Source organism: Leucoraja erinacea, chromosome 24 (genome assembly GCF_028641065.1).
Source record: "Leucoraja erinacea ecotype New England chromosome 24, Leri_hhj_1, whole genome shotgun sequence".
In the NCBI taxonomy this organism is placed as follows: Eukaryota; Metazoa; Chordata; class Chondrichthyes; order Rajiformes; family Rajidae; genus Leucoraja; species Leucoraja erinaceus.
In genome coordinates, this window is record NC_073400.1 from 13,639,996 (window position 1) to 13,654,575 (window position 14,580).

General features: G+C 40.1%; 1 protein-coding gene across 1 annotated transcript in view; it reads left to right on the forward strand.

The window, feature by feature from the left end:
• Nucleotides 1-14,580, forward strand: part of LOC129708659 (leucine-rich repeat-containing G-protein coupled receptor 6) — a 249,491-nt gene that overhangs the window by 140,038 nt on the left and 94,873 nt on the right. The window contains exon 3 of the mRNA XM_055654554.1: nucleotides 2,964-3,035. Within this exon, the coding sequence (XP_055510529.1) occupies nucleotides 2,964-3,035 (72 nt within the window). The remainder of the gene's footprint in view (nucleotides 1-2,963; nucleotides 3,036-14,580) is intronic.

Consider the following 14,580-nt stretch of genomic DNA (forward strand, 5'->3'; position numbering starts at 1 on the left):
AGGACACCTCCTTTAATCCAGACATAATTATGAAAGAGCACCCGGGTCAGGGGGTGAGGCGTCTGATCTCAATCTCATCTGGACTTCCACAGCATATCGGCGGATTGAATTTGCCCCCCGCGACCGGGCTGTGGGTGGCAACTCCGGCTCGGACAAAGCCGGCAGATCCATTCCCATAACCAACTTCTGAGGCCAAATTTACGGGCTGGTATCTGGTGGACCGTTCCAGTACGGTTTGACTTCTCTCGTACGCCGTGACGTCTGTCAGTCTGGCACAACTGGAAGTTATGGAAAAGCTCTGGATCCAAGGATGCCAGTGGAGGACCCGTATATCAATTTCGGCACGAATAATATTCCTTTCAACTTGGATTTAGTGCTTCAGTGGTAGACTGTAGCACAAGGGTAATTGTTCCTTCATGTGATTTCTATGACCTGTCGGTTATCACAGCTGGATTTTGTAGTTGCACCACCCAAGATGCATTATCATTATAATGAGGTTTTCATTCGAACTATCCATGCCTGGGGTATGTTTCACAAATCTTTGTCTTTAATTTTGTGAATGTTTTTGTGATTGCCAGTGAAATGTATACAATTGGTGCATATAAACAGCACCCTTGCAAATTACATAATTTAAACGTTGCTATGTGTCTTTGCATAAAGATTGAATTGAAAATGTAACTTATTTAAATTGTTCCATATAGTGTAATGTGTGCCTGTAACCCATGCTTTCTTTGTAGACAGATAAATGTTGGTACGCAGGTTTAATAATGGATCAAATGGGCTTACATTCAATGGAATTTAGAGGATGAGGGGATCTTATAGAAACATAAAATTCTTAAGGGATTGGACAGGCTAGATGCAGGAAAAATGTTCCCAATGTTGGAGTAGTCCAGAACCAGGCGTTACAGTTTAAGAATAAGGGGTAGGCCATTTAGGATTGAGATGAGGAAAAAACCTTTTCACCCAGAGAGTTGTGAATGTGGAATTCTCCACCACAGAAGGCAGTAGAGGCCAATTAACTGGATGTATTCCAAAGAGAATTAGATATACTGTAATGGAATCAAGGGATTATGGGGGAGAAAGCAGGAATGGGATACTGATTTTGGATGATCAGCCATGATCATATTGAATGGCAGTACTGGATCGAAGGGCTGAAAGGCCTACTTCTGCATCTATTTTCTATGTTTCTATGTTTCTATTTAATAAACATATGCGTCATGTGGCCAGTAAATGAAATAATGGCACTTAACTTATTAGAGATGACGTTATGTCCTATCAACACAAACCATCACAAAGAGATGCACTGCCTGTAACATACATTATAGACACAGATCACAGAGAAATGCAATCGGTTATACACACAAAAGGAATAGGTGACATTTTGGGTGAGCCCCCAGAGATTTTTTCCAGTGATGCTGCCTGACCTGTTGAGTTACTCCAGCATTTTGTATCTATCTTCAGTATAAATCAGCATCTGCAGTTCCTTCCTACACAATACAATCGGTTATATCGGTGGAAAACTGTTATTAGAAATGTATTTACAGTCCACAAGCATTGCCTAGTGGGAAGAATCTCATCTTGTCAAGCTGATGATCCGACTATGGTCTTTAACTTCCCTGAGCAATTTGGAACTTGGTTAATCCTATCATAACACATGAACCTGGCTCTGCCCTTACACAACCATTCGACGATTAACAGAGTGTTGTGTTGGGAATTGGAGAGAAAGGCGACGCAGTGGTACTGCCAGTAGAGTTGTTGCCTCACAGCACCAGAGACCGGGGTTCGATCCTGACCTTGGGTCCTGTCTGTGTGGAGTTTGCACGTTCTCCCTGCGATTGTGTAGGTTTTCTCTGGGTGCTCCGGTTTCCTCCCACATCTCAAAGACATGCAGGTTTGTAAGTTAATTGGCCTCTGAAAAAAATAACTGCTCCTAATCTGCAGGGAATGGATGTGAAAGTACGATAACATTGAAAGGGGTGTGAATAGGTAATTGATGGTTGACGTGGATTCGCTGGGCTGAAGGGCCTACTTCCATGCTGTATTTTTCAATCAATCAGTTGCTCCTGCCTTCCCACCACCCCTCTCTCCATTATCGTCCAAAACGTCACCTATTATTGACCTGAATTAAAAATTGGTTTGAGTGTTTCCATAATAAAATGAGTATAATCCCTGAAATTCTCTGGATTAAAAAAATGTTTAATGTAAAAACTAACTATCCCAACGAGCATTCAAAGCATGGTTTATAACTTAATCAGCAATAAACGTGGGTAGATTTTTTTGTTTCAATGTCAATAACTTCCTTGAAGTCACCAGAGATTCCAACTGGATTTGAGCTTGTCTCCCAAAGGTTCTTTTTGAACAAAGAACCTTAAGAGCAACCCTTTCTCATGCACCTGTCTTCACCGTGTGTGTTGTGGAAGATTGCCAGCAAGTGACACAGTTTAGGCATCTACTGAAAGTTAAATTGACCCAACTTTTCGACATTGCTTTTGGCAATAGTAAAGGTAAAAGCCCTTGATTATTTGCAGGGGAATAACATTACAAAGGAAGTATTTACTGAAAGTTTTATACAAAGACATCTTCAGGCAAATATTGACCCTGGTATTATGTATAGATTATTCTAAGATAATGATCTAAAGTTCACTTGCGTCACCTGAAGCAAAATGCAAATTTTCTAAAATAATAATTTGGAGATCTTTGGTTAGTGTGCATTTAGTTAAATACCTTCAACCATGAAGAATCATTAATTACTAATTGGATATTATGTACAAATCTCTTCTTATCCTTTGTTAAAATATCATGCAACTTATTGCAATCTGGTAACAGTTAACTTGCACACCTGTTCCTAGTATTACATTACTAGTAATGCTTTTGTGCTTCTACTGGTACCAATTGACTGTTTTCACAGTGAATTATTTTACCTAGATTAAATACACATGTTTATATTTTTGTTTCTCTTGCAGACGGCTGTCCGGAAATCACCTAGCACAGATTCCCGTTGAGGTTTTTACTGGTCTCTACAATTTAAAAGTCCTGTAAGTATCAATAGCTTGTGACACTCCAAAATGCCAGTGTATTTGTGACAAATGTAAACATCAGCTCTATCTTTAGAAATCGTCAGCCACCTTAAAGCATTGAATGAAAGTGGATGTGAAGAGTATGTGCAGTTTGTATAATATTTCAGCACAATTGCCACAATGAAAAGCATTTCTTGCAATGTTGCTTTTGATGTGCATTTGCTTTTCTTCGGTAGGCATTTTAACGTGTGTAAGGTCAATAGTTTTGTTCTTATTAAGCAAAAACAATCAAGATATAACACAGTGGTGCAGGTGGTAGAGCTGTTGTCTCACTGCGCCAGAAACCGGGGTTCAATCCTGACCTCGGGTGCTGTCGGTGTGGAGTTTGCACGTTCTCCCTGTGACTAAGTGAGTTTCCTCCAAGTGCTCCGGTTTCCTCCCACATCCCAAAGACATGTTAATTGGCCTCTGTAAATCATCCAAATGTGCAGGGAGTGGATGCAAAAATAGGATAACGGAACAAGTGTGAATGGGTCATCGATGGTCTGTGTGGATGTGGTAGACCCAAGGGCCTTTGTTCCATGCTGTATCTCCAAACTAAGAACATCATTTAATTGAAGTAATCTAACTACAGACCATCCATTGCATCATCACTTTTTATTACAATCACCACATTATAGCTAATCTATTTTGAAACTCTATCTTCTAAAGAAACTAATATTAAGCATGAACAGTTTTTTATTTAAATAACTTGTTATGACTTAAGGCATTGAGAATCAGTGTATTAATATTTAATATCTGTTCAACTAAAAACAGAGTGAAATATTTTTTTACACTTTCTTACCCTGTACTTAGTTTCGTTTTTGGAAACCTACTTCGTAACTGATCAATGTGTTTACAGACATTTTTGTTTTTCAGAATAAAGTAAGATTGCTGAATCTTCCACAGCAGTTACCGTAAATGTGCAGAATGTGAAGCATGCCACAATTTATGCATCTGAAATATTCAGCAGATTGAACAGTAAATTTTCTGGAACAGTTATGGGTTTATCATCATAGAGCTTTAACCTAGGTGCATAGTTCAGTTTAAAGACACTGCAACCATTTAGCTCAAAACAACTTTCAGTTAAGGCATGTTTCAAGTACATTGCAAGAATTGCACTTTAGGCAATCTGAAGCAGGGCATGGATGATGAAAATGATGTAAGAGATAGCAAGAGGGCAGCACGGTGGTGCATGGGTAGAGTTGCTGCCTTACAGCTCCAGAGACCCTGATTCTACCCTGACTACAGGTGTTGTCTGTACGGAGTTTGTACATACTCCCCGTGGCCTACATACTGTAGGTTTTCTCCGGGTGCTCTGGATTTCTCCCACATTCCAAAGACGTTAGGTTTATAGGCTAATTAACTTGTAAATTTGTAAATTGGCCTTAGTGTGTGTAGGATAGAGTTAGTATGCGGGAATCGCTGGTCTGTGCGGACTCAGTGGGCCGAAGGGCCTGTTGCCAAGCTGTATCTCTGAAATAAACTAAAATATATCAATTTCAGTTACTGTAATCAAATAATTCAATAATTATTGATTTTTAAGGTGAGGGGGGGAATCTCGGATGGGGGCAAAGATGTAAAAGGAACCTGAGAGATAACTTTTTTTACACAAAGGGTGATGTATGGAACGAGGCAGGTACTATCGCAATGTTTAAGAATCATTCAGACAGGTACATGGATAGGATAGGTTTGGAGGGTTATGGGCCAAATGCAGACAGGTTGGACTGGTATAGATGGGGCATGTTAGTCGGCATGGGCAAGTTGAGCCAAAGTACCTGTTTCCACGCTGAATGACTCTGTGACTCTAATCAGTTATGGTTTATAAATATCGCTGCACAGTTCTAGCCCAAGTGTTTCCCTTCAATCAGGATAGATCCTGTATTCTAATAAACTTACCTTCTGCTGGAAGGACTCAGCAGGTCAGGCAGCATCCGTGGTGGGAAACCCGCAGATGATGTTTCGGGTGTGAGCCAGATGGAGACTCCCAACTCCAAATACCGACTGTCCATTTCCCTTTGCAGATACTGCCTGACTCGTTAAATTCCTCCTGTACTTTGTTTGTTGCTCCAGACACCAGCATCTGTCTTGTGTCTCCTGTATTTTAATAGTTCAAGAACACTTGAATTTGCTTTAATTCTATAATCATACGTTTGTAAAATATTGTATCACCAAGGAAAGATGTTTGTATTTAATCTTGTAAATGCAGTATTTATATGCAGCTTCATTATGACTTCAATACCAGGTGCACCATTTAGACTGATCTCCGTAATTATATTGCACATAATCAGATCACTTTTGCAATTGTGTCCTATATTCTTGAGCCTGAAACGCCATTAGTTCCAGAACTGTAATTTACATTTATTTTTATTTCCCCAGTTTTCTCACTCCTCCCTCAAAATTACTTACCTGTGATGATACGTAGATTATACCAGTTCTATGCAGTTACCTTCAGTAACTGCAGACAAACATCCAGGAACCAAAGTAGATCATTCAGCCCATTGAACTTGCTTCCCTGTTTCTTCCAGACCTAACCCTACCCTAACCATGGGTGTTTCTCCACTGGTTTTGTATCACCTTCCAATAACCTTGCCGAACAAAAATTGTTAGCCAAGCATTCAACTGGCCCAATTTTAACAATGTTTTGGAAAGGCATTTCTATATTTCCACTGTAGGTAAAGGAACTGCAGATTCTGGTTTACACTGAAGATAGACACAAAATGCTGAGCAGGGACTCAGCGGGACAGGCAGCATCTCTTTGGAGAAGGAATAGGTGACGTTTCAAGTTGAAGAAAGGTCTCGGCTCGAAACATCACCCATTCCTTCCCCACAGAGATGCTGCCTGCCCCACTAAGTTCCTCCAGCATTTTTTGTCTATCATCTATATTTCCACTGGTAATTTTGTAGAATAGTGCTTCCGTATATCACCCTGACTACGCAACAAATTTCAGTATGGAGTTACAACTTAAAATTTACTGATCAGGAATAAACAACAGAGTTTTGATTGAATGAATTTCTTTAAAATGAGCCCATTAAAACCAAATGTGTTAACTCAGCCATAGCAGTAGATCAGATTATCAAACACAGGATAGATCAAGGACTGAATGTACAGTCTTCATTTTTTTGGTAATCCATGATGGTCAGTGATCATAGTGAAATCCCGGCTTCTTACAAAATACTAATTGCTAATGAAAAATAAATGTTTGGCTCATTAAGTCTGATGTTTGAGATGCTATTATTACAGTAGAGTTACAGCAAAGCAAAACATCCAGTGGAAGCCACTGAGTTTTTCCCAATATTGTAAGAGATGGGAATTAACACAAGAGGTTAGCTGCCCAGTACTTACAAGGATATTACCTGCCTCAAGGATAGACACAACATGCTGGAGTAACTCAGCGAGTCAGGCAGCATCGCTGGAGAAAAGGAATAGGTGATGTTTCAAATCGAGACCCTTCTTCAGACTGAGAGTCAGGGGGGTGAGAAACCAAAGGTAAGAAAAGATTCAGAACAAATCAGAGCTGGCACCGATGACCAATGAAAGGTGGAGTCCACAATGGTCCATTCAAGAGAGAGTTAGATTTTCAAGAGAGTTAGATTTAGCTCTGATGGCTAAGGGAATCAAGGGATAAGGAAAAAGCCAGAACAGGGTACTGATTTTGGATGATCCGCCATGATCATATTGAATGACGGGCTCGAAGGGCTGAATGGCCTACTCCTGTACCTATATTCTACATTTCTATGTTGGATGTGGAAGAGGTGATAACGAAGGAATATATGGATGTGAACAGTGGAACTGGCTGGATGACTAGTGGGGGAGGGAGCCGTGAAGAGATAGAGAATGCAGGGGTTACTTGAAATAAGAGAACCTGCCTCATTTAATTAACTGATGTAGAAGGGGCTGAATGACATTCCAACTTGTGCCCCAGTAGCCCACATTGTGATGAAAGGAAGGGACATCTTTTAGTGCCTTCAACCAGAACATATAAAATTATAAAAGGACTGGACAAGCTAGATGCAGGAAAAATGTTCCCAATGTTGGGCGAGTCCAGAACCAGGGGCCACAGTCTTAGAATAAAGGGGGGGGGGAATCATTTAAGACTGAGGTGAGAAAACATGTTTTAACCAGAGAGTTTTGAATTTATGGAATTCCCTGCCCCAGAGGGCAGTGGAGGCCAAGTCACTGGATGGATTTAAGAGAGAGTTAGATAGAGCTCTAGGGGCTAGTGGAGTCAAGGGATATGGGGAGAAGGCAGGCACGGGTTATTGATAGGGAACGATCAGCCATGATCACAATGAATGGCGGTGCTGGCTCGTAGGGGCGTAGGGCCGAATGGCCTCCTCCTGCACTTATTTTCTATGTTTCTATGTTTCTAACCCTCATAGAAATCTAACTTTAGACATTCAAAGACAATTGGTTTGCACTTCATGTTCCAAACCATGGAGACGCCCCAACTTTGTTCTTTGGACATTTCTAACCACATATAAGGATCTCAACAAAATCCAAACCATCCTTTAGCTGTCAAAAATAGCAGCCTTAAAAGAATGGAATGTCAGGAGCAGCCTCGGAAACTATTCATACCTAACCCTTTATTCTAAAGGATAGACAGATGTGCCTTTTTTCTTCATCCATAAACTGGTCTGGAATTTCTGGAAGGGGCTAGAGAAACCAAGTTCCACAGCAAATGTAATATCCCAAACAGATGAAATAACTGAGTCTCCAATGTTTCTATTCATAAGAAGAAGACACTCATGATTAATAATGTCGACCTCCAAACCAAAGGCAGAAGAAGAACAACCAACAATTCAATTTTATTTTTATTTTTTTTAAAACAAGAGGGCCACTTCCTGAATGGCAGAGGAATTACAGTGCTCAGATGAGCTAGAAATCGTCACTAACATGCAAACCATTAATGCTCATTGTGACATTAATTCTACTTATTCTGAGAGCCCTTTCATTTGGTTTTGCATTAATAGTTTTTATACCTGAATCAATATCAGAGAGTGACTTTGGCCAACATCAGTAATTTATTCTATATTAATAGGAAGTGCCAATAACATATCTGGAATCAGGCCATAAGCTGGAGATTAATTCTACATTTCTCATATCAGCTACATCTACAATTGTTTGTAACAGTGCCTTTGATGTTATACCGAATTGAAAGGATGTTGGCAGTCTTGAAGCCACAGCTTTTACATCCTTTGTTAATTTAATAGTTGGGCTGTTGTTCAAATACATGTTAAGAGTCTAATTTACCAGCGTATCACTGCTCAAACTAACTTCCACTGAAAACAATGTCTGATATCTATTTTCTGATATCTATTTTCGGGGAAATGTGTGTTTTATTCCAAAGGAGTTATTTTAAAGCATTTTTCTGATTTTCATAGCAAGTCAGTTTTCAACAAGGGAATTTTGCATTAATTTATATTCATTCAGACCTTCTTATGGAAATGGTCAGCAGTCAACTTTTTTTTACAACCCCAATGATTTTACTTTCCATTCATTTCAGTTAAAATCACTGTCACCACACCAAAAAAAAAGAGTCGAAGGATATTTTAACCTTCCATCTACGCCTCATCTAGGTACAGGTCCACCACCAATTCTCAACAACTGTCACAACTTTTAAGAAACATTTGGACATGTACATGGATAGGGTAGGTTTAGAGGATTATGATCCAAATGTAAGCAAGTGGGACTATTGTAGATGGGACATGTTGGCAAGTTGGGCCGAAGGGCCTGTTTCCATGCTGTATGATTCTATATGACTATAAATGATGGTCTGGCACCTCCTTTATTCTGGACCAAATTAAGAGAGCGCACATGAAATTCACTGGGTGGCCACAGATGGTGCTGCAGGTGGCGCTTGCTCTTTCAAAATGTGGGCCTCCAACCAGAAAAGGCTATTTGTTTATAGGTACACAAAAATGCTGGAGAAAATCAGCGGGTGCAGCAGCATCATAGATGCTGCTGCACCCGCTGAGTTTCTCCAGCATTTTTGTGTACCTTCGATTTTCCAGCATCTGCAGTTCCTTCTTAAACACAGGGTTATTTGTTTACATCTGCACTTGTTGGTGATCCCTCAGTTTTGTACATTCCTTATTTTGCCGACATTTAACTCCAGCTATGGCTTCCAAGACAAGTCCAAGTGACAGTCATGGTGTCAAGCACACACACATTTAATTTACACTACATCAAAATTGCAGTTGGGTCATTGCGATATCATCAGGACTCAAAATCTATGTTAAAAAAATACCTTCCCTTATTTAGAAATCGTAGCGTTGATTCCGACTGAGAAAACAACTGAATGTCACAATACATCAACTGCCAGCTCCCCAGGGCCAATATTTAATTGTCACCCTCCTGATTACCAATTAAGTTTGTGACACAGTTTCTCTTCCCCAACCACACACACCTTAATATTAGAATTTGATACTTGTTATTTCAAAAACCATCTTCAAAGAAAATAGTTATCCCTTGTTGTTCCGACGGTGTTGGATTTCCTAATAGAGTTAGCGGTTTATAGAGCAATACAGCCCGAAAATGCCCTTTGGTCCATCAAGGCCATCAATCACCCATTTACACTATTCTGATTTAATTAGGCATTAGACTTTAGAGATGCAGTGTGGAAACAGGCCCTTCTGCCCACCTAGCCAGTTTAGCTGTTGATTTTCCATTATACTAGCAGTACCTGAAACGAGGGACAATTTACAATTTTACCAAAACCAATTAACCTACAAACTGTATGTCTTTGGAGTGCAGGAAGAAACCGGAACACCCGGAGAAAAGCCACATGATCACGGGGAAAACGCACTAACTCCATACAGATTGCACCCATAGTCATCAGGACCGAACTCGGGTGTCTGGCGTTGTAAGGCAGCAGCCCAACCGCTGCACCATGGTGCCACCCTGTCACGAGATATCAATGTGGACCCACATTATGGAGGGTGGAATTCAATTCATAAATTTATTGCAGTTGCAAAATTAAGATTTTCGTTCATTCTTGCCTTGTGCAGCAGCCCCACGTATTTAAAATTTCTTGTCTGTAATTTTGACAGTTTGAAGTTTCTGTATGATTAGGTTAGTTTATGTGGAGGCCAACATTCAATCATGCATTATTTTGTCCTCAAAGGCAATCATGCTTTTCATCAGAGGAATAAATAAAAGAGGTACGGGGCCTCTCCAGGAAGTCCAGAATTACCGAGTCCAAGTTAAACAGCACAGAAATAGGCCCTTCATGACAACGACCATCGTTCCTATACTAATCCTGTTAATTCACATTTGTAAACCTGCACACCAAACAAGTGAACTTTCTCTAATGAGGAGTATTTGTCCTTTCTCCACTCAAGTATTTTGATTTAATGGTGTGCAGAGTTAAGATAGGAAAAGAAAACAAACTACTGTACTGTGCAGAAAGCAATAAAAATGCAAAGAAACAAAGAGAAAGGGAAAAGATGAAAGAATGAATGTAAGAAAACAACTTTCTGATCCTGAAATCTAGACTTTTACAACTCTTTGATCGTGAGACCTTTAAAATGGGTAGGGAATAAAATACTTTATTACTACACAGATTTGGTTACTGTACATTGGTTAATAGCACAGTGACTTTTCAGGTTTAAGCCACAACTTATAAAGACGTATTCTTAAGAAAAATAATTCCAGAAACATTTAAGTAGAGGAGCCAAAAACAGCAGCGGTGAACATAACCGCCCCCCCCCCCCCCCTCTACCTCTACCTCTCCCCTCTCCCCCTCTCCCCCTCTCTCCTCTCTCTCTCTCTCTCTCTCTCTCTCTCTCTCTCTCTCTCTCTCTCTCTCTCTCTCTCTCTCACTACCTCTCTCTTTCTTTCTATCTCTCTCTCTCTCTCTCTCTCTTTATTTATCTCATTCTTCCTCTCTATCTCTCCTCGCTTTATCTCTCTCTTTATCTTTGTCTCGCTCTCTCCTTCTCTCTCTCCCTCTCTCTCTCCCTCTAACTCCCTCACTCCCTCTCCCTCTCTCCGTCTCTCCCTCCCAGAGAGACATAGCCCTGGATAAATTCTATTGATCGCAGTTCTGCTGTCAGCTCAGTAAAGCCCCACCTCTTTCTGTTGTACCTGATGATCAGGCAAAGCTGTTGGTTCAGCAGAAGAGGGAATTAATAATAATAATAATAATAATAATAATAATAATAAATACTTTATTGATCCCCTCAGGGAAATTCAGATGTCCAGAAGCCCCCAACCAACAAACCCACAGATTCAAAACAAACGCAGACAGAAAATACATAGAATGCACTGTGGACACGACCTGAGAGCAATAAATACTTAAAAAGACCAATAATTAACAATTAAAAAATTAAAAATTGCAAGAATGCATCCCCCTACAGCCTAGCGGTCCGAATTATAAAATCTAATGGCTGCAGGGGTGAAGGATCTCCTGAACCGCTCCGTTCTACAGGGCAGGGAGAGGAGCCGGCTGCTGTTCCGAGTGCTCTTTTGACTCTCCAGAATTACATGGAGGGGATGCCCGGGGTTTTTCAGGTTGACCTGCACCTTGTGCCTCATGCGCCTCTCAAGCACATCCATCCCAGAGTCTACTCTCCCCACCAGCACTGAGCTAGCTCGTTTCACCAATTTGACCAGCTTCTTGTTGTTTTTTGCACTAATGCTGTTGCCCCAGCAGACAACAGCATAGAAAATAACACTTGCAACCACAGTGTTGTAAAACATGTGCAGCATGTCATTACACACATTGAAGGATTTGAGCCTTCTGAGGAAAGAGAGTCTGCTCTGGCCTTTTTTGTAGAGGGAGTCAGAGTTGACAGACCAGTCCAGTTTGTTATGCTGAAACGTCGCCTATTTCCTTCGCTCCATAGATGCTGCTGCACCCACTGAGTTTCTCCAGCAATTTTGTGTACCAGTTTGTTATCAAGGTGCACTCCAAGGTATTTATATGTCTGCACCACCTAACTGAGACACAAAAAAATCAACTGCTTAAAAAGTATATTTAGATTTTTTGAATAATTCCTCTGCAGTTGTCTTGAGGAAGGATAGTTAATATAAATATTTTATTCCATTGATAAAACAACTTGAATATTAACATGCATTTATTTAATTATTATAATTGTAACAACAGTCATTAAAAAAAAAGTTTATTATGGAATTAATCCAAAATGTAAAAGTATACGGCCAAATTACTGACATTTTAGAACTTTTTTTTCCTGAAGTAACGTGGCAGGTCTCTGATAGTTTCATTATGTCTGTTGATCATAAAGGTACATTCTTCAACTTTTTAAAACATTTGTTCTTAATATAGAAACTAAAGAGTACTTCAGTTTGATTCATTACCATTGACTTAATACAATAAGTAAGGTCTGCAGATTTTTTTTCCTTGCAATCCTATATTGGTAGAGGACATACATCATTTTTATTACCACTCTGAGTTTGGGCAGTTTGATGTAAGATAGCTTATTGACTATTATAGTTAAAGATTGATGTTGAAAGTTTATACAATAACTTCCAATGCAATAATCTTTGATGAATTTCTAATCTGGCAAATCTTTCTGTTTTGTAAGAAACAAACTATTTGATCTTTGTTCAAAACTTTTCAATAGACTTTTCTTAATATTTGCGGGTTCACAATAAATTTGTTATGTTCCTACTTTTTGGATCACAAAGGCAACAATATCACACATTTATGCAGCACTTTCAGGAGCGAAATTCATCTTTGATTGCTGCCTTAAACATGCACATGTATCTGTCATCCATATATGTACAGTTAGACATGTATTTACACTAATATCATTGAAATGATGGGCAGAGATGAATGTATTCTACACTGAATGTTGTGCGTACATGTTTATTGCTGTTGATCAGAGACAAACTCTATCCCTTTGTAGTGTAGTGTATGGAAAGCTATGAGAGTAGGCAGTTGAGGCAGTTACCATAACAGCATTTCAAAGACACCTGATCAGGTACACAGATCAGAAAGGTTTGGAGGGATATCGTCTGAAACTGGGCAAATTTGTTTGAGTTTAGTTTATAATCACAAGTAAAAAACTTTTGTTGCGTGCTAACCAGTCAGCGGAAAGACAATACATGATTACAATCGGGCCATTCACAGTGTACAGATACATGATAAAGAGAATAAAGTGAATGATGTTTAGTGCAAGATAAAACCAGTAAAGTCCAATCAAGTAGATAGTAGCTCGGTTGTTGATAGGATGGTTCAGTTGCATGATAACAGCTGGGAAGAAACTCCCTGAATCTAGAGGTCTGCCTTTTCACACTTCTATACCTCTTGTCTGATAGGATAGGGGAGAAAAGAGAGTGACCGGGGTGCGATTCATCCTCGATTATGCTGGTGGTCTTGCCTAGGCAGCATGAATGCGATTAGCTTAGATGGGGCATGTTGGTTGGCATGAATGAGTCGGGCCAAAGGGATAGTTCTGTGCTGTGTGAACCTATTAATCTATATCTATGCAAATACATGAATCAAACAGACCTTTACAGATATGGCAACTTTATAAAAAAAACAAGGACATAAATATCTTTGAATATGGACAAATCGATGATGATATTTATCCATAGGATTCTAGCACTGCCATGATAGGACATGCTCACTATAGAGCACATGTCAAATGGCTGTGGAATGCTTCATGAAGACCAAACTATTCTTCCAGATTCAAAAAAGTCAAATTGCATCCCATAATGGCAAAGCATTCTTGGCTCTTTTCCAGACATTAAAAAGGAAAATGTTGACATCTGGACAAAGAGGTTATGTTTAAAAAAAAAAGCATCATGAACAAGGATGGGAAAGTTGAAAGAAGGAATTCCAGAGGTTTGGCTTCAGCTGCTGAAATGATGAGGTGTTGATGGTCAGGATGCACAGGATGCCAGGATGGAATGAGTCAGATCTCGGATTGCCTGCAGCTTGCCTGAATCAGGCGCCTCCTAACAACTCGAACGTGGACTGGATCTGGAAAATGGCACCAAAATCTGGTGCCTCTTACATGTGGGCTCAGCAGAGTATTTCTGTACCACGGCTAACTGGAGGGTGGGGGGGGGGGGGGGGGGGGGGGGGGGGGGGTATGGTGATACTCTACTGGACTATTTGTAAGAGGGAAAAAATCACTGTGTGTTTGCACTTCACACATGTGAGAATAAAACACCATTGAACCATTGCGTCATTGATTATGGAGCCACAAATCATCTCCTGGAGGAACTCAGTGGGTCAAGCAGCATCTATCAGGGGTGGAAGAAGTAATTGTCGGCGCTTTGGGTCAAATGCAGGGTTTTGGCCTAAAACATTGACAATTCCTTACCCCCCCCCCCCCCCCCCTGAACAAATACCTCCTTCAGGATGGTGTTTGTTACACCTGATTCCAGCATCTGCCGTCTCTTGTTTCTCTATCTCAGGTTATTAGTTGGAGCATCATAAAGAGATGAGAGAGAGGTGAGGTCATGTAGGAATCTGAAAAGATAGCGAGTTTAGAAATAAGAATGCGATTTTTTTAAGTTTACGCAGAAATTTGAGAGGTACAAAGTTCA